The sequence below is a fragment of the Clarias gariepinus genome, chromosome 25 (assembly GCF_024256425.1).
Source record: "Clarias gariepinus isolate MV-2021 ecotype Netherlands chromosome 25, CGAR_prim_01v2, whole genome shotgun sequence".
NCBI lineage: Eukaryota > Metazoa > Chordata > Actinopteri > Siluriformes > Clariidae > Clarias > Clarias gariepinus.
The window spans coordinates 25,090,001-25,110,000 of NC_071124.1; the positions used below are offsets into that span (position 1 = coordinate 25,090,001).

Consider the following 20,000-nt stretch of genomic DNA (forward strand, 5'->3'; position numbering starts at 1 on the left):
CACTACAGGATATTTGGAACCATCAGTTAGAATAATCTGCATGTTTTTGGACTGTGGGAGGAAACCGGAGAACCCCGAGGAACCATAATAAAGTAATCTCTACGCTCTCTCTGGATACGGGTGTCTAAACCCTCGACACCTTCTACACCTCATCGACATTAACAGATTCAACTCTACAGACTGTTGAAGAGAGAACGGAGCAGAGATCAGGCAGATGAGAGGATCTGAGGTCCACCTGCTCGAGGTTCTGATCGGTCCCTGCTCTCAGGAGTAACACTCCTAAAACACTTTAAATGCCTATAACTTTTTCTTAAGTCTTATTGCATCCTGTCATGTAAAGCACGGCTGTTATAGACTCGAGCTGTTGTTGGTTTTTGTACTAAAAATAATAAGTGTGAAAGGTTTCAGACGGCAGGAGTGAGAGGTCTTACGGTAATTATCTCAATGCACTCACGGCTCCTGTGGCTCGTCTCCTGCTGACTCTCTCTCTCTCTCTCTCTCTCTCTTTTGCATCCGCTCAGGTTTATTTAAAACCTTATAAATATCAGGAAGCACTCGGAACAGGTGGGATACGACCAAACATCAAATCAGGTAAAAGCCTCAAATTATAGAGGAACTAAACCATAATGTCCCGTAATTTACAGTCCGTCAAACTGACATGGACAAAAAGAAAAGCTCATATTCTAAAATTATAATAAAAAGTTAATATCTACATTTCTGAGCAGAGGAACTGTACGTGTTTTTGTTATATTTATTAATATTTCTATAAAACGCAGAAATCACCCATTTTTCAATCCACCAGGATTCTTATTTATTTATTCAGAGTATAATTTAGCATCATAGCCATAAGAGCTCTGGTGGGCCGACGGTAGGACGATAAACCTCTGTGTGAGGTAACAGGTATCACGAGGTTCTATTTTTAATTCATACCGACTGCAAGAAACTGATTCTACATGACATTTCTGACGTCAGCGCCTTACGCATGTGCAGAGGAAATAAATCACAGAACTCCCCATCTGAGCGCACTCGTTCAGGTCACATGACCGTGTATGGGTCATATATCAGATCTAGGAGCGCATACAGAAGCGATTCAGCTCTAAAATAAAAAACATCAGACTTGTGTGTTGAGACGGCCTTAAAATCAGATCCGTTTCACATCAGTATAAAAAATCTGATCTGAATCACTTCAGGCGGTAATGAGACGCAGCCGCAGACTCATACACACACTAACACGAATATCATTATACACACATGAGTAACATCAATCAAATCTGTCTGTCTGTGTGTGTGTGCGTGTGTGTGTGTGTGTGTGTGTGTGTGTGTGTGTGAGATGCACTGGACTGCCTCTTACGCTGCCCCATATCAATTTAATGATTTTCATATGTTCATCCTCTATGTAAATGAACACACACACACACACACACACACACACACACCCTGACAGATGAATTCCCCTCGGCTCCTTCCGTAAACTCTCACACTAACATCCATCAGAATGATTTCCTACAGTTTATTGATCTTTAAGGCAGCGTGACCTGTAACGTTGTGCAGGATTATTGGGTTGTATCTCCTGACCTAATCCTTTGTAATCAGTCGATCGTCACTTCAGTGTAATGCGGCATTAGGATTTATTATAAGTTGGAATGTAATTTACAGTAGTATGATATTTCAAACTGTCCCAACGCTTTTATGAGCCTTTTTTAAATGTAAGTGTCTCCTAATGCACCGTGTGAGCTGTGAGGTCGGGATGTGTGTGATTCAGGGCAGGAAATAGAACAGACTGTATAATCACACATCAGAACACATCACAACACATCAGAACACACCAGAACACATCACAACACATCAGAACACACCAGAACACATCACAACACATCAGAACACACCAGAACACATCACAACACATGGCAACACATCACAACACATCACAACACATCACAACACATCAGAACACATCACAACACATCACAACACATTTCACTTTCCGCATGTGTGTGTGTGTGTGTGTGTGTGTGTGTGTGTGTGTGTGTGTGTGTTTAGGTACATCCAGGGTTAAGCAAGATTTCAGCTGTTTTCTCATGCAGGTACACACACACACACACACACACACACACACACACAACCCGTGTAGCCTGCAGTGATGGAAGTTTGGATCTTTGGATCATTTCAGTGACTCGGTTCTTTGAATCTTTTTTTATTCAGTTCATTTAGTCATTTAGTTAATTCCGTTCTTTTAATCAGAAATAAAATAAAATTGAACATTTTCAATAAACAGACACCCAGCACGTCCACATACACACATTCAGTCTATAGTCCCAGTGATTATAATATTATAATGTAGGTAAGGACTTATTATAATAAACAGAATGAGTAGCTCACCTCGCATATCTTCTGGTTCGAGTCGTTCGTTCTTCTGAATCTGTTAGCGTCTGTGGGAGTCACGTGACAAAAGAACGAACGACTCGGACCAAAGACTCGAATGTAACTACTCAATTCTGTTTCTTCTGCATGTAACTGACGGAGGTTTTGTGATGATCTGCGCACGCGCGCCCAGTAGAACATGAACAAATCACTCTCTGAGATACTCGTTCTTCTGAGTCACTTTCAAAAAGAGCGAATCATTCGTGAACGTCCCATCACTAGTGCAGTCAGGCGGCGCGGGGGCTCGTGCGCTCCTACTGTGTATCGAGCGAGGGTTTAATTTACTGGATTTTCAGGTTGATTTAAGTCCACAGCTCTAATCCACACAATCGCCTTACGAGATTTACACGTCACTCTGAGAATCAGCCTGAGTGGAGTGCACTTCCTGCTCTCGGCTCCTCACACACTCACTCGACTTTTTACTCTCGCTGCCTTCCGGTAGTTTATAGTCGGTTCGAGTGAAACACCAGCATGACGACACACTGCGATAGAGAACTGGTGTAATACTCATGGCCTAAATGATGGGCTGAACATAAGCAGATTAGTTTTCAGAAGTATGACGTAACTCATTAAGTGTTACATAATTACATTGGTGATGTAAGAAGGCAGGGCTGTTTGAAGATCAGCTGACGAACGAGTTAAAAATACATTCGCCTTTCTTCTTCCTACTCAAAGGCTTCTGTTGAAAAACTGACACAATGCCCAAAAACACACCCATATTCCCACATATACACTTAGACACACCCACAATTCCATATACATTCCAAACTTAATGCCACGCCCACTGAGAGCTGGACACACTTTGACACATGCCATCATTATCGTGTGTATAAAATAGGACAAAAACTCAAATTCACACAAATTTTTAATGCCCCCCCCTCACTTCATTTCCATAAATTATCATACAGACACGCCCACATGACCATATAAGGGCACACACACCCCACAAGGTGTCTTTAACTGGCCATCACCACACGTGTATCTATGGCAGACGCGGTCCATAGAGGGTGTTTCTCCTGTCAGGGTTCTCCTGTCCTGGAGGTACTACAGGAACCTCTGCAGGATAAGGAGCAGCTTCTCCATCTGACCTCACCACCAATCCTCCACCCTACAGCACACACTGCGGTTTGCATTCACCTTCACCTTCACTGCGCATCTCTACCTCTGCACATGGACTTACACTAAAGTCTACCGTCTTTATTACAGTAATCCAGAGTCACACACTCGTTTCACACTCGTCACACCACCGGTGCTGTTATTTTCATGCCCTCTAGTCCAGTTGCTGAGCACTTTATTGCCACCTTACACACTCTTTGTTTTTGTACTTTACGCTCCATCGTGTTGGCTGTTTTACACTCCTGGTTCGATGCCGACTGCATTTTAACGGCCCTGCGCTGGTACTTTGCTCAATGATAATAAAGTTCTATCTAATCTGATCTAATCTAAAATTCCCATATTGAGTATGAACAATGATTCACCCACATTTCCATACAGAATTTCAAAGACACAGCCAATCTAGCCACATGTACATAAATGAACTAAACAATGAATCCTTCTAAGTCAAAACTGGAACTTCCGGAATGGAGGCATGAAACAGGTGATTGGCGTTTACAGAAGGTCCACAGACTTTCAGCGCAGTACGGTGATGAGACTTCTAGCCGCAGTAAAACGTCTAAACAGTGCAAACGTTTTAAAGAAGTCCGTACAGCTGGGAGTTACTGCCACGCCCCCGGTACAGTGCCGACCTCGCTCCAAGACATTTCCACAAGGAGTTCCAGGGAGGCCGGCGTTTTGGACGTGAATCAGACATATAGTCCAATCTTGGCTCCAGCGTACTGAGAGAACTTTCTACCTTGATGGTGTCCAAGCTCTAGTGAGACACTGGGATAAGTGCATTAGTGTATCAGGGGATTATAGAGAGACATAAAGGGAGTTTATACTATTAGGACTGAGTTCTGTTATTCTGTACAATCGTACAAACGTCCCTCATATATCACCAGAAATAAATATTGTCCATATTCGTAGATCCATAAATTAAAAAAACTCTGGACGTTTTCAAATGTTTCAAACTTTTTATGCAATAAAAAGCGTAAAAGCATTTTATTAATTTGTAATCATTGAATACTAACGTTGTATGTACATTGATATGTCAAGATATTAACCCATAATATATTCTATTACACAGTTATTAAACATTTACAGTTTCGTCAAACAATGTTTAATTTCACCACCAGGACAGAATCAGTGAATTAAACACAAACGCAGTTTAGTTAATCTCTCTTAAGGAAAATAAATATTTACAATGAATCGTGGAAAAAGCTTTTTATTAAACATAACTGGCCTCTGTTTCTTCTTTTCTCCTTCTTTATGCTGTAACACTATTTATACGTCATCCGTATCGAGTATAAAACCAAATGTACAACACATCGCTGATCCGCTTTTACATACCATGTGCCTTTGTTATATATTCGGAAGATACTCTTTGATTACACTCAGTGGCCACTTCATTAGGTACACCTTGCTAGTCCTGGGCTGGACCCCTTTGATCTTCAGAACTGCCTTCATTCTTTATGCCACAGATTCAATAAGCTGCTCCTTAACCTCCTTAAAGGTTCGGTCCATACTGACGTGCTGCAAACGCACGATGCAACCACATACCAGAGTCTGTCCGAGATCACGTGACTGTGGAGGGCGTGTGAGTGCACAGACCTCACTGTCATGGTCCAGAAACCAGCGTGAGATGATTTTAGCTATTATTCTGTGCTCATGAGGGATGGACATGAAGACCAACGATACTCAGGTAGGCTGTGGGATTTAAACCATGATCAACTGGTACTAGTACCCTGTTGGTACCGAGGGGCCCGAAGTGATAGAAGCCAAATTCTGACCCGACCATCTGGACATCGCAGTGGGATTTTCATCGGTTCATGTCCAGATGCCTAACCACACTGAGCTGCTCCCGTCTGATTGGAGCTGATTGGATACATGAGCAGTTGAACAGCCGTACCTAATGAAGTGTTCAGTGAGTGTAGAATCTGATTTCTGTATCACGTCCTCCTAACCAGTCACTATGGAACAGAAATATTCAGTTTATCTGGTATTATACAAGTATATTATAGTTTAAAGCCACAGACAGGAAGGTCAGATGTTATCGAGATATAAAAAATTAAGACCAAAACAAAAACGACCCTGTAACTGTGACACCACTATGTTTTTACACAAACTCCGCCCCCATATACGTAACGTCTGGGAAGAGCTTAGATCTGTAGTCACATCTGAGGTCTGAGTTCAGGCTTAAATCCTGACTCTGTGCTACAAGATTACTGAACACACACTGTACATCACAAGAACTTTAACTTTTACGAGACCTGCGAGAAACTATTCTTCTAAAACCATCTCAGTTGAGATGGACAGTTTGGTGCCCCCTGTTGGCGAGCAGGTGTACTACTGCACAAAAGGAACACCGGGAACAGGAGAGAGGAACAGTTCGACCCAGACTCCTATCTACACTCCACCTGACCCGCGAGCCAGTTTCATTCTCGTTCTTCAGAGCTCCTCCTGTGTTCCGAATAAAGAAGTGTTTTGTGTGTGTGTGTGTGTGTTTACAGAAGTGTGCATGTGCCTGATTTCTTGTCCTGGTCCAGTCCAACAGAAGACTCTTTCCTTTGGGGATCATTAAGCTCGTCGAAAAGTCCGGTGTCGATCATCTCCTTCTGCCAGGGGATGGGAATGGCGCCTGTGCTGAACTCTCTAAAGAGTTTTTCATCTTTCTCGTTGAACTCGATGCCTTTAACGTCGGAAAACTCCGCGATGTCTCCAGTGTCTTTAGCGTAGACGACGTTGGGTTTGGGAAGCCATGGTGGAGAGACGAGTCCTGCTTCCAGACGAGGGAAATTAATCGATTTGAACCACTCGTGCTTCCGGGGGTCGTCACCCCTGTGGAGACACACAGTGTAGAACTTAACATTAATCACGATAAACTGTGCGTTTCCAGATCGCAAAACAAACAAACAAACAAACAAACAAACAAATATTGGAAAGCTTCTTAGCTTAGGCTTAGAAGCTTCGCAAAAAATAAATAAATAAATAAATAAATAAATAAGCTAGCCCAAAAACAGGAATAAACCATCTTATGATGCTACTCCCCAGTTGAAACTCATGAAAAGGATCAAATAATAGTTTTGACAATTGCAGTTTAAATGCATGTGTTTTGTTTTGATGGCTACAAGTTGGTTTAATTAAGCGTACATTGTGTTAATAACCCCTTTAACCCCTTGACCCCACCGTCCCCCTTTAATTAGTTCTTTACAATTCGACCTCTGCTGATAACTCGAATCATCTCTCTGACTCACAGTGACCTTTGACCTGGTCTCTTACTTGCAGCCGAGTCGTTCTTCCACCTTCTTCTTCATGAACTGCTGGATGACGTCTTTAGTGAGCGGGTCGAAGTTTTTGTGCTCGAACACAGGCTCGTCGTTGATGATGCGCCGCTTCACTTCATCCTTGTCCGCCTTATCTTTTCTAAACGGCGTGTAGCCGGAGACCATCTCATAAATACTGACGCCCAGAGACCACCAGTCCACTGACGTCCTGTACGGCGTCTCAGTCAGGATCTCGGGAGCCATGTACGCTCCTGTCCCGGCCTGAGACAGACAGACAGACAGACAGACAGACAGACAGATGAGCAGAACCTGGGCCGTGTTTCAGAGGAACATGATGGAAGTCCTCGGCTGCAGCCACCATTATACTCACACTTTATCAGACAAGAATCACTAATCACCTTCAATCTACTCTATATTTAATTGCTTTTTAATTTATATAATTAAATCTCTCTGTGGTACACCGCTAATTCATGTCTATTCATGTTAAATATTTTTCTATTGCTTTATGTGTTGTTACTGTTTGTCTATATTTTTGTGATTTTAACTCACATTGGGAACAAAGTTAAACAGTCATGAAATAAAGTACACTTGGAACTTGGACTCGATGGAATAAATGAGAGAGAGAGAGAGAGAGAGAGAGAGAGAGAGAGAGATTGGAGTGGAAGATGATTGAAAATCCTATTTTCTTTTTCTCTCTCTCTCGTTACTTAAAAATAAAAAGAAATATTGAAGCCTATATAGATAAAGATGAAGTTTTGTCTTAAAACCACTCCAGCGTGTTAAAATTCACTTATACCACTTCAGCGCTGTTATTTCAGCCAAATATGAACTAATCCCAGTCAAAATATTCACTTTATCTTTTATAATTTACATTTAGGCATTTGGCAGACGCTCTTATCCAGAGCGACTTATAAAAAGTGCTTTAATGTTTACATCATTGGATACATACTTACACTGGGTTAACTAGGTTAATAACTAAGTGCCATTAGTCCAACACAACTGGGAAGAGTTTTTTTTTTTTGTTTGTTTGTTTGTTTTGGGGGGGCGGGGGGTAATTAATATCTATTGGTGCAGGTGTTTCTTTAGTAGCACATTAGTTGTTTATTTTAAAGTAGATTATTAAATCCCACACATAACTGTTCATAACATCACTTTTACTCCACATTTAGATTCACTGATGGTGCAGATTAAACTTCAGACAGAGATCTAAGGACTGCAGGAGGTTCAGTACATTCAGTCCAGCAGGTGATTTAAAACACGCCCACAGTACGGTTTATAACCTGCCACATACCTGATCATAACCACCTTCTACTCAACACTTTGCTATCACTAATGTTTATAATTGACTGGCTCTGGTGAGTGATACTGTACATGTAACCAAGCGCAATGAGACTAAAGCGCTGAACGAGTTAAAACAACCACTAGGTGACCTCATGGACAGACAGACAGATAAACAGACTAAACATTTTCTGAGACTGGATTCAGGTCCTCCAATGTATAAAACAGAGAGGATGGCACTGAAAGTGTGGGTTCTGACCGATTTACCAAATCCACTTCTCTAGGTACAGGGCTTGGACTGCTGAGGACTTGGGTAGAGACATTTCCTTTGATCAATCCCCTTTTCCATTGTCTTGGTGCATCTGGAAAAAAGCTTGTCTGGAGAAGAAAAGGTGAGCGTCACCATCAGATCCCCCTACTCCGAGCTATTTTAGGATTTCCAAACTTCTCTCCCGATCCTGGAGATCAAGCCCTGGCACCCCATGAAGGAAACTCACTTGTATTTGCCGTAGATGTAAACTGTCTGTGGTCGTTGTGTAGCCTGATGTATTCATCGTTGTTGTGAATGCTTAAATAAAGAGAGGATCCCGACCCTCACTCCCTTCCTGTCAGTCACCGGTGTCACACTAAACTTAGACTTTATTTGCTGGTGTAACTTGAGATAATTTAATGTCAGTTTGGTAACATGAATTAAACCAAGAGAGAAGTTCAGTTCATTTCACTTCTTTAGCTGGCATTAAATGTTTTGACCCTTGACCTATGTAAGGGTTTCGACTCATCCCTGATCTACGCAGAACAGCCACAGGCGGAGGCGTAACTGGTTTAACTGTAATCCTCAGCTTCCTGTCAGGAGTGAAGTGAGAATCCTCCGTGATGGAGTGAGAGCCGTGTGAGAGCCGCGTGAGAGCCGTGTGAGAGCCGCGTGAGAGCCGCGTGAGAGCCGTGTGAGACGCGAGACATAAAAAAGAAAGAATTTCTTTAATTTAATCCCTGGAGATCTCCATTTAAATTGTAAAGCTGTTTCTCATCTGCATCATTAAAGACCCAACGTACTGAGTGAATCCATGAATCATCTGCTCGATTACTTACAGGGAGCTCCAGCGCCATCCGCAGGCAAGGCAAGGGTTAGCATGGAAAGTCTTTATCTTTAGCTAATTTTAACAATTACCAGCAATCTTTGTCTTTGTGTACATCTCTCTCTCTCTCTGTCTCTCTCTCTCTCACACACACACACACACACATTTTCCTTAGAGCCAGATTCGTGTTAAGTCGTCTTAAGTAAGAGGATCAGATTTCTGGAGAAAACTCTGGATAAATAAGCTTACAGACACAACCTGAAACACACCCTCGTTTTCGACGAATAAAAGAGACATACAACAGTCAGGATTTTATATATATAAAGGTATTTTCTCTTTTTATCAGTCTTTGCAAATACACTTTAATCTCTCCACAACTTTTTTTCTGCCATAATAACTTAAAAAATAAGTTAAAAAAGAGTTTAAGTGAAACATGTTCAGGGCCACACAGGAAGTGGGATCACACTCCCCGATCACATGACCAAATTGACATGATTACTGATCGTGCCCCTGAACTCGTACACTATCTCATACACACACAAAATCTAGCGTGTTAGTGCTACTCTGTATTCCTGGTCCCAGCCACCCTGAAGCAGCCTCGCTCCAGGGGCCAACAGTGGCGATTTAAGGGGTGTGGGGTTTGAACCTGGGACCTTCCTAATTGTAGGCCAGTGCCTTAACCAATGAGCTGCCCCTGACCCTCTTAATGTCAGCCTCCGTCTTAAAAATTCCTTCCAAGTCATTCATCGCTGATGTTGACACTTCTAGTCTGGAGCAGGACGCTTCTCATCCAAGCTCTGGAGAGAGGCCCGAACTGCCCCATTATTCCCAAGGGAAGCTCACTGCAACTGAGATAGATCACGCTGTTAGCAACCAGGAGTTCCTCACAGTGGAGGAGAGTGGCACTGGGCTGCAGGGGTGCAGCATCATTCCCTATAAAGACCTTCAAGACTGCTAAGTATTTGAACCCCCTTCAAACCTGGTGTACCCTGTTCTTCACCCAGATCGACCTCATCCTCTCCAGTGGTGAAGAACACCAAGGCCAACTGCCTGTCTCACCAACACTCCCCTGTTCCCCCAGAGACCCAGCTGATAAGAGCGACCCGCCCCATTGTGTCAGAGTCATCACCTGGGACTGGGAGGTTACCACCACACCACTGGATAAGATCTGCTGAACTCATCATATTACGTTTATTATTGTTCTTAGTTAATAAAACTAGCATGTTACTGTTCTGCTCATGGATTCTGTTTCATTCAGAATTGAATACAAAGTGGCCCTTCTTACACACCAGTGCATCTTTGGGGACGCCCCCTCCCTATCTCAAAGAACTTATTACTTCACATACATCTACACGCAACCTCCGTTCTGTCTCAGTTCTTCTGAAACCTCTGAAGACCGAGCTTCATACTATGGGAGATGGGGATTTTTGCTCAGCGGCACCTGGACTATGGAATGATCTCCTGTGTATCTGAGGACGCCACAGACTGTTGATGATTTTAAATCTGGTTTTAAAACGTATCTTTTTATCAGAACTTTTGGGTTAAAATAATTTATAGCACGTTGAGATTTGTTTAAAATATAAAGCGCATTATAAATAAAATGTATTATTATTATTATTATTATTATTATTATTATTTCCAACCAACCTGATGTTGTCTTTAGACGTGATTTATCTCATTGGTTTAGATTAAATCTACCATACACATGAACTGTAGGTGAAGTACCGACCTGGTGTGGGGTTTAAATCTAAACTTTGATAAACCTGTAGCACTTTATTCCACTGATTAAAATGTTTGTGGTTGCTTTATTCATTTGTAATGTACTTTAAATACAAACACATTAAATATTTAGATTCTGTATTTGTAAAAACAGTAATTTTTTAACGTTATTATTATTATTATTATTATTATTATTAGCGGCACAGAGGCTTATTGGTTAGCACTGTTGCCTCCAGGTCCAGGGTTTGATTCCAGTCTCTGGTCCGTGTGCATGTGAGTTTGCAGGTTCTCCCCTTGCATAGTAATGGAATAAATACAGCGGTCACCATTGGCCTCCACGGCCCCTAGTTGGACTAAAGAGGTCCTAGATTATTATTATTATTATTATTATTATTATTATTATTGCTATTGCTATTATTATTATTGCTATTATTATTATTATTATTATTGCTATTATTATTAATATTATTATTATTGCTATTATTATTAATATTATTATTATTATTATTGCTATTATTATTATTATTATTATTATGAACTTAAACTTAAAAAGTGATTTCATGAAAACAGTACAATTTTCTCTGTGTAAATCTTTCTATCACTGTTATTAAATAGTTTGTCCACAATAAGTCAATAATTTTACCAGACATGACAGATTCCATCGATCTTTTGCAGTCACGTGACTCCCATCATGGCAGAAGCATCGTTCACCAACCTTAGGCCACTGTGTGTATTTTCGTTGATAATTACATTTAAGGTGTATTTTGAAGCCAGAAAAAAAACCCAGAAAGATTATCTGAAAATCACCTGATGACCTACTGGATTAACCTAGCGGCTGATAGCTTCTGGACTTCCTGACTTATTCAAAAGAGAAACAAGTCTGTGAAAATGGATAAAGAAGATAAAAATAGTATTAATTTGCAGGGGGTTAATTTGGTACCATAAAGTGATTAGAAATATGTGACTCCTCCTTAAATTTGGTATCATTTGCTAGTGTTAGCATTAGCATTAGCTCATTCAGTGAATCTGTTGCAGGTAAGACATGCAGGTAACGTTAACTAATACTGACATTTTAAGCCGTCTAATTAATAGGTAATTAACTATTTAGGAGTTAAATAGAAAGCTAGTGCACTATGTAGGGTGTACAATCCCGTGTTCCACAAACACCAAGTGTAATTCATCAGGGGTACCAGAGAGATTTGGGATTCAGCCTTGTGTTAGAAGCTAGGTAGCTGTGAACAAACCATCAGAAGTGGGCGGGATGAAGGCGCATAGACGTCATGAAGTCATGCGCAAAAGGTCATTAATTAAATAAACACTTAAAATAAAAGTTTCACCAGTTAGGTGATCATTTTTAACCTGAAACTCCTGACCACATGAACACATGTTTTATTTTTCACACTGTACAAACAGCAGATTTAAAGATTGCTGTCTGACCTTCTGAGTTGAAGTTTTTCCGGCAGGAAGCTCGATGGCGAGGCCGAGATCCGACAGTCGGCAGTGCCCCTGGCTGTCCAGGAGAACGTTCTCTGGCTTCATGTCCCGATAAACGATGTCCATAGCATGTAGATGCAGCATTCCTGTAGTGATCTGAGCGGTGTAATAAATGATCCGGTCCATCTCGATGCCTTTCTCACCGATGTGGTAGATGTGATATTTAAGGTCTCCGCCGTTCATCAGCGTCATCACCAAACACAGGTGAGTTTTGGTTGCGTAGGCGTACGCCAGGCTGACGATGAACGGGCTGTGCACCTTCTCCAGGATTCTCTTCTCCAGCAGGGCCATTTTCTCCCCCTGCTTCTTCTTCAGTCGTTTCTTGCACAGCTTCTTGCAGGCGTACATCTGGCCCGTGTTTTTCACCTGCACCGCACAAACCTGAAAAAACAAAAAACATTCACTACATTGTTTTGGCAATAAGTATAGCTTAAACTCTTTATTAAGATCTTTCATCATACACAAAGTCCTCCAACAGGGAAAATAAAGTTTTCAACCAAATTTCACTCAAAATAGAAAAAGTTTGAAACTGGTTGCAAAATATTGACCAAAATTCTGTGTCTTGTGTCCAGTGTCAAAAGTGTCTTGTCTCTGTAGGACACATTTGGGGTCTCACAAGGTTCTTCAGTAATAATAATCTCAATAATATTTCATTATTCATCAGTTGGTTCTTTTTAAGAAACCCAAGAACCTATTACCATCCAAGAAAGCACACAACTCCAGCAGGATTATGGGACTCAATCTCAGTACCTTACCTCACCAAATCCGCCTTTCCCAAGTGTCCTGAACTCGTAGAAGTATTTGTCCGTGATGGGCTGCTTCTCGTACTCCTTCCACTGCAGGAACTTGTCAAAGAACGGGCTCAGCTGGTACTCCGTGAAAGGCTTTCCTTTGAGGAACTCTCTGACCGCTTCTTTTACTTTTCCCATCATCACAACTTCAAAATCTTTCTCCGTCACTGCTTTGCACTTCTCCAGCGCTTCTCCAGTCAGACAGGACAGGAAGCTCTTGGAACCTTCCTTGCAGAACTGGTTGATGATGTTGGTGCACGCTTTGTCCCGGGCCGCACCTTCAGCCAGTTCCCAATCGTTTAGCTCGTCCAGGAACTCCGCAGGGACGGCGTACTCGGGCGTCTCATTCAGATAAAGTCTGAAAAACTTCTTCCCGATGGGCTGAAGTTCACACAGGGACTCGAAGTCCTGACCCACAGACCCCCTGATGGACCCACAGTTCGCCAGTTTGGGAAGGGCAAGACTCTGCCGTCGTTTCCGCAGCTCCTTTTCATCTCCACCCTGAGCTTTCAGGTACGCCGTGTTGGCCACCAGGTTATCGAGGGCGCTCATGTCACACATTTTGGCTGTTTAACTTAAACTTGACTGTTCACAAAAAATCTACAGAGCTACAGAGTCGCGTTAGTGTGTGACTTGTTCGGAGGCTGAAATCCGAATGAGCCGCTCTGACGCAGGACCGAAAGATGCTGTAATTACTCATTTAGAATTAAATACCTGCCAGGGATTTCGGCTTAAGTACCCTTGTGTGGTCTGTACCTGTGCGCTATTCAGGGAAGAGACCTTATAAGAGGGTTCTCCCTTAAGAAGCTTTAAAGCCCGGCTAAATTTGGACAAACAGAGAACATAGATAAGTGGCTCTTTAGAGACCAGACAAAAAGGAACAAGTAAAAGTCATTATTATTGTTATTATTATTGTTATTATTATTATTATTATTATTATTGTTGTTGTTGTTGTTATTATTATTGTTGTTGTTATTATTATTATTATTATTATTATTATTATTATTTTGTCATGACAAAAGATTTAATAGAAATTAATTATAATGTTTAATTGAATGTAAATAAATAAATAAAAGAATTAAGAATAAATCATATTTTTATTATATATCTTATTATCTATTGTTGAAACAATACCATATTTTTAATAATTAATACCAAATTAATTTATTTTTGACAAAAACATTTTAGTGACATTACTATTTATACTAGATTATCCAATGCCTAATAATATTAATATCACTGTTTTAGATTTCCTTATTAGTTAACATGCAAAACACTGTTCAGTCCTTCTGCTGTGACTTAAGGAATCAGTTTTGGAATATTTTTCATGAAACAAAAGCAGAACAAATCACAGTCAGGTTAAAAACTAAAATGCTTAGGTTAAAGATATGCAAAATCTCTGCTCCCCAGAATCAATCTCTCTCTCTCTCTCTCTCTCTCTCTCTCTTTAGCTGAACGCGGACTAAAATGGATTCAGGTCCCAAATCCGATTAACCCTGAGCACATTCTCCAAACACTCTGCTGCACTTCTCATAAGTATAAACCTGTCTGTTTGAGTTCAGTTCCTTTTTTAACTGAACAAATGTGGAGTTTCTACACTATAGTTTAGTAATAAAGCTGGAGTCCCGCGTGGCTAACAGACACTGAGACGCGCGGAACCTGATGTTAGCACTGCAGGTCTAACTCCTGATTCGGCTCGACTGGAAATAATTACTGACCTTTTACTTTATGTCCAAGACAGAGAGATAAATATTCAATTATGGATCATTTTATTTATTACAAATGACTCCTAAAAATAGATTTCTTTTTTCGCCAAAGATATGTTTCTTTAAATGTGTTTGTGTTTTCATGCTGACAAACATCATCACATCTCCTGACACGTTCCTCCGCAACTGATATCAGTTTTGCTGATGGAAATGCAGGTTTACATTAATGCACCCGCTCTAGTACATTATGGTTTCCATAGTAACAGCTCGTTCACAGGGACGGCTACAGCACACACTCCACTAATAATGTTCGTGATGTTTTTCTGGTCACCCAGGTGAGGTTCTCCAGGAGCTGAAATACTTGTTGGAGGGAAACGTTTCACTCCTCCTCCACACGGCTCCTTCAGTCTGAGGAAAGTTGGCAGGCTTTTATTTCACAGGGTCAGACGATCCTTCTCTGCCTGAAAAGGCTCGTTAGGTGAACAATGGAGAAGGTGAGGGTAGGAGGAGGGAGAGTCGTTAGAGGGAGTTATAATGACTAGAGAGAGTACAGTGAGTTCTTAGGTCTTCCTGAGAACGGTCGAAAGGGCAGCATGAAAAATATGAAACAGGTTGTGCCCAAGATCTCCACCTCAGTTGAGAGAAGCATTCATCACTTGCATGTAGATGGTCTCTTCCACATCTCTCTCAAACCTTCTATTCTCTCTGTCCAAGATTTCTACATAATTATCCTCAAATGTGTGTCGTTTGTCCTTCAGGTGAAGGTCCGCTGCTGATTCTGGTCCTGAGATGTTTCTCCTTCTGTGCTGGTACGTCCTCCTATGTAGAGGTTGTTATTGTCCAAAACAAAGAAAGATGAGATGGGGTGTTGTTAGCCTCAGCTTTAGCTTTTTCACTGTGTGTGTATTCATTTCTATAGGACCAGCAGATCCAGTCAGGTTAAAAATGTACTACTGTTAATTTACTCCAAATAATGAGAGAGTTCTCTAGCTTCAGGTCTTCGTGATCATCTTCAGGACATAATCCTGCATGAACACTGAGGCAAGCTTACACTTCAGGTGTGTTACATAATTACTCCAGTAGGTGAGTGAAGTCACAGAGTTTACACAGCATGGGAGAAACAACACACACATCACATGCCACCAGCTAACAATCTCAGCTTGGAGCTTTTAATCCAGTGTTTATGGAAGATTTGAACGATTGAAGATTTTAGGTGTAGGATCGTCAGTGGAGATGAAACAAGACGTCCCATATCACCGCAAATTCAATCTCCTTAGGTTCTGTAGATCTCTCTACTGTACATTTTTCCCATAACTTCTTGTAGAACTTGTTCCCCAGTTTTGCTCAAGTCAAGTCAAAGCGGCTTTTATTGTCACTTTAGCTTCTCACTTCAGTACAGAGTGAAACGGAACAAGGTTCCTCCAGGACCAAAGTGACACATGCAACATAAATGAACATAAATGAACAGAAAACTAACTAGTTAACTAAGAAACCTAATTAGCTGGCCAGCTGGGACCGGACAGATTGACATTTTAAGTTAACAAAGAAAGTTTTTATACAAAAGAGCGACATGAGGTGTACGTGCAAATGTGCAAACAAGAGCGACAAAGTGACAGTGCGACGAACATGACATTACAAAACTCTGTGCTAATGAGGTGATGAGTTGAGGTCGTGGAGGAGAAACAGTGAACAGTGAACCTCCGTGAGTAGCAGCAAAGCTAAAAATAGCTTGTGCAAATTATCAATTAATGAATTTTGTGCAAAAAGATCTTTTACAGGGTGGTAGTGTGGATCAGTGTGTTTGCGCGTATGATGATGTTGTGGGTGTGTGTGTGTGTGTGTGTGTTTTATCAGTCCGGCCGTTTTTTAATGGAGTCAATTATGTGCCAAAATTTAACAAACAAACACAATCTGCTTTGCAAAGAAAAAAATTCAACTTTCTCACAAATGCACCCTCCGTATTTTCTCACAAAAGTATCCATCCGTATTTTCTCACAAATGCACCCTCCGTATTTTCTCACACATGCGCCCAACCTATTCTCTCACAAATGCAATGGAGCAACTTCATCTTCCAAAACAGCAGATGGCGCTATCGGTCAATTTACTCTATTCTCCCAAGACCTTAAACAATGTGTTTATATGGTTTACCCTTATGTCCCAGAGGAATATGAGTGGGGGACAGTTTTGAGGTGTCTATTATATATCCAGACAGCCAGACGTATTAACACTCCACTATCTTTAGGATAGAGACCTGTAGGGGAATAATACAGTTATATCAAACCACAGCTGCATTTTAATTAACTATTGAAGGCTGAAAGAACTGACATCATGTTTGGCTTTTTATATCCATAACGGACATATGCGACATAATGCATCAAAATCTTTTATAATTAGTGATCATATCTACATTTAAATAATCTTTAACAAAGTTATATGGGGGAAAAGCTATAAATGAACAGTAAACATACTGAATTACAGACAGAATTCTATTACAAACCTGCTTGTAAAAAGATTCATAAATGTCATGCAGTCTAATACAATGATTCTTGCATCTTACTGTATCTACACCTCGCGCTGCAACAGCTGTCTACAATGTATGATTGTACTACAGACACAGATTATTTAAATGTAGATATGATCACTAATTATAGTTAATAATTCAATAGATAATTATAATTATTATATTTATATTATATTTTATTATATTTATTATATATTTATATAATTAAAATGCAGCTGTGGTTTAATATAACTGTATCCCCCTACAGGTCTCTATCCTAAAGATAGTGGAGTGTTAATATGGCTGGCTGTCTATATATATAATGGACACCTCAAAACTGTTCCCCACTCATATTCCTCTGGGACATAAGGGTAAACCATATAAACACGTTGTTTGAGGTCTTGGGAGAATAGAGTAAATTGACCGATAGCGCCATCTGCTGTTTTGGAAGAGGGAGTTGCTCCATTGCATTTGTGAGAAAATACGGATGGATGCATTTGTGAGAAAATACGGAGGGTGCATTTGTGAGAAAGTTTAATTTTTTTCTTTGCAAATCGGATTGTGTTTGTTTGCAAAACGCTGCATTTGTGAGAAAGTCGTTTTTTTCTTTGCAAAGCAGATTGTGTTTGTTTGTTAAATTTTGGCACATAATTAACTCCATAGGCAGATGTTTAATGGCATTAATGTCCACTGTGTCTCACCCGTCTCAGGGTCTCTCCTCCTCAACTGTTCCTCCTCACCCACCCCTCCACCTGTTCTTTCTCCTAACCTGTCTCTCCACCTCACCCACCCCTCCTTTTTCTTACCTGCTTCTAATTGATTTAGTGCAGGTTAATAATGGGAGGTCTCTCTCTCTCTCTCTCTCTCTCTCTCTCACACACACACACACACACACACACACCCTTTCACTCCTCATTAAGCTCAACTTTCACTGCATATCGTACTGTGTATGACTGTGTATGTGACAAATAAAATTTAAATTTGAACTGCTTCATGTATTATTAATCTTCTCTTTTTATTCACACACACACGGTTTAACATTTTCATTATAAATTACACATTTCACAGTTTTAGCGTTCCCACGCTATGTTGTTGAAGTCACTCAGGCAAAACACATGATCACTACTCCACAGTTTGTACTGAAAAGGGGCGTGGCCAGAGACAAATACGTTTAAGAAAACCTGGCAACCCTGGATAATCAAATCATACCTGGAATACAGCTAAACAAACCTTCACTCAAACGCTAAACTCGCTTTAGATTCATTAGATTCTTCACCAACACATCTGCAATGCTAGGGTGCCAATACTTTAAAACAACGGACAATTTATAGCCATGAATCAGCGAAAAAAGTCTCCACTCTGTAATAAATAAAGTAATAAATAACAGTGAATAAAATATACAGTTCTGTAAATGACAAAAGGTAAAGTGAGAGGGCCGAGTGGCGCCGTGAGTTCGATTCCCGGGTGATGCTGTAACCTCTCGCAGCCGGAGGTCTAGAGAGAGCTGATTGGTCGAGCTCTCTCAGAGGGGAAGGATGAGAGGTACTTAGTGCTCCCACATTAATCTCGGCTCTACAGCCAATCAGGGCGTCTGTGAGCTTGAGCGGATAGCGCTGTCCTCCAAATGTGTGACTCCGCCCCCAACTGTGCGTGAGCGAGCAGTTCGATGCGGTCGGCTGGCGTCACGCGGTTCGAAGGAAACACGTGATAGTCTTCGGCCCTCCCGACTGAGTGGTAGTAGTAGCCTTAATGTGGAGCCCCCTAGTGACGGGGAGGAATTGGACACGACTAAATTAGGAAGAAAAATCCCCTCAAAAAATTAAAAGTGAGGAAAATACACACGTTTAAACTTTACACTCACAATCCAGTTTTATAAAGTGAATTAAGTTACAAAGACATTATAGTGTAAAATTCACCACACATGAACAGAAAAAAGCTCTACTGTTATCCTCATAATAATTAATTTATACTAATGGTTTAAATAAACATAATTAAATTGGTGTACAGTTAGTCTGTCTTTCAGTCCCCTGACAGTGAAGACATCGTCCTCATGTTACACGTAACACACCTGGCCAAAAAACATGCCCCCCCCACCCCCTCCCTACCCCCCACCGCTTATATTTTGTTAAACCTCCTTTAGCTTTAATTACACACACACACACACACACACACACACACTGTGGTGTCCAGTTCATGTGTGTAAATGATTCCTCATCCTCCCAGAGACGCTCTCACACACTCTGAGTCCTGGAATACGTCCCGTTCCATCAGTGAAGATCTAAACCCTCCATAGATGTGATCCTCTGGTGGTTCAGTACATTCAGGTGGTCAGCTGACTTCATTTTATTGCCCCATAACGTTACTGAGTCTAGACCTGAGTAACTGATCAACCCCAGATCATAACACTGTCTCCAGAGGCTTGTACAGTGGACACTATGCATGATGGGAGCATCGCTTCATGTCCTTCCCTTCTCACCCTGACACGCCCATCACTCTGGAATAGGCTCAGTCTGGACTCAACAGGTCACATGACCTTTTTCCATCACTCTAAAACTGGAGATTTTGTTTTTTTCAGTTTTGTCCTTTTTGTCACATCCTGTTGTTGGAACAGCTGTACCAAAGACTTTACACTT

General features: G+C 41.0%; 2 protein-coding genes across 2 annotated transcripts in view; both read right to left on the reverse strand.

Moving 5' to 3' along the window:
- Positions 1-4,679: 4,679 nt before the first annotated feature.
- Positions 4,680-13,833, reverse strand: grk7a (G protein-coupled receptor kinase 7a). The gene is made up of 4 exons (XM_053487185.1): positions 13,126-13,833; positions 12,314-12,751; positions 6,799-7,064; positions 4,680-6,357 (listed from the first exon to the last, which is right to left on the reverse strand). Exons 1-4 carry the CDS (start codon positions 13,720-13,722, stop codon positions 6,024-6,026), a joined length of 1,635 nt encoding a protein of 544 aa, XP_053343160.1. The 5' UTR covers positions 13,723-13,833; the 3' UTR covers positions 4,680-6,023.
- A 5,729-nt stretch (positions 13,834-19,562) lies between these two features.
- The window catches only part of LOC128513354 (probable G-protein coupled receptor 148), a 2,298-nt gene continuing 1,860 nt past the window's right edge, over positions 19,563-20,000 (reverse strand). The window contains exon 2 of the mRNA XM_053487104.1: positions 19,563-20,000. This exon is cut by the window's right edge and continues 1,055 nt beyond it. The gene's annotated coding sequence lies outside the window, so the exon portion shown is untranslated.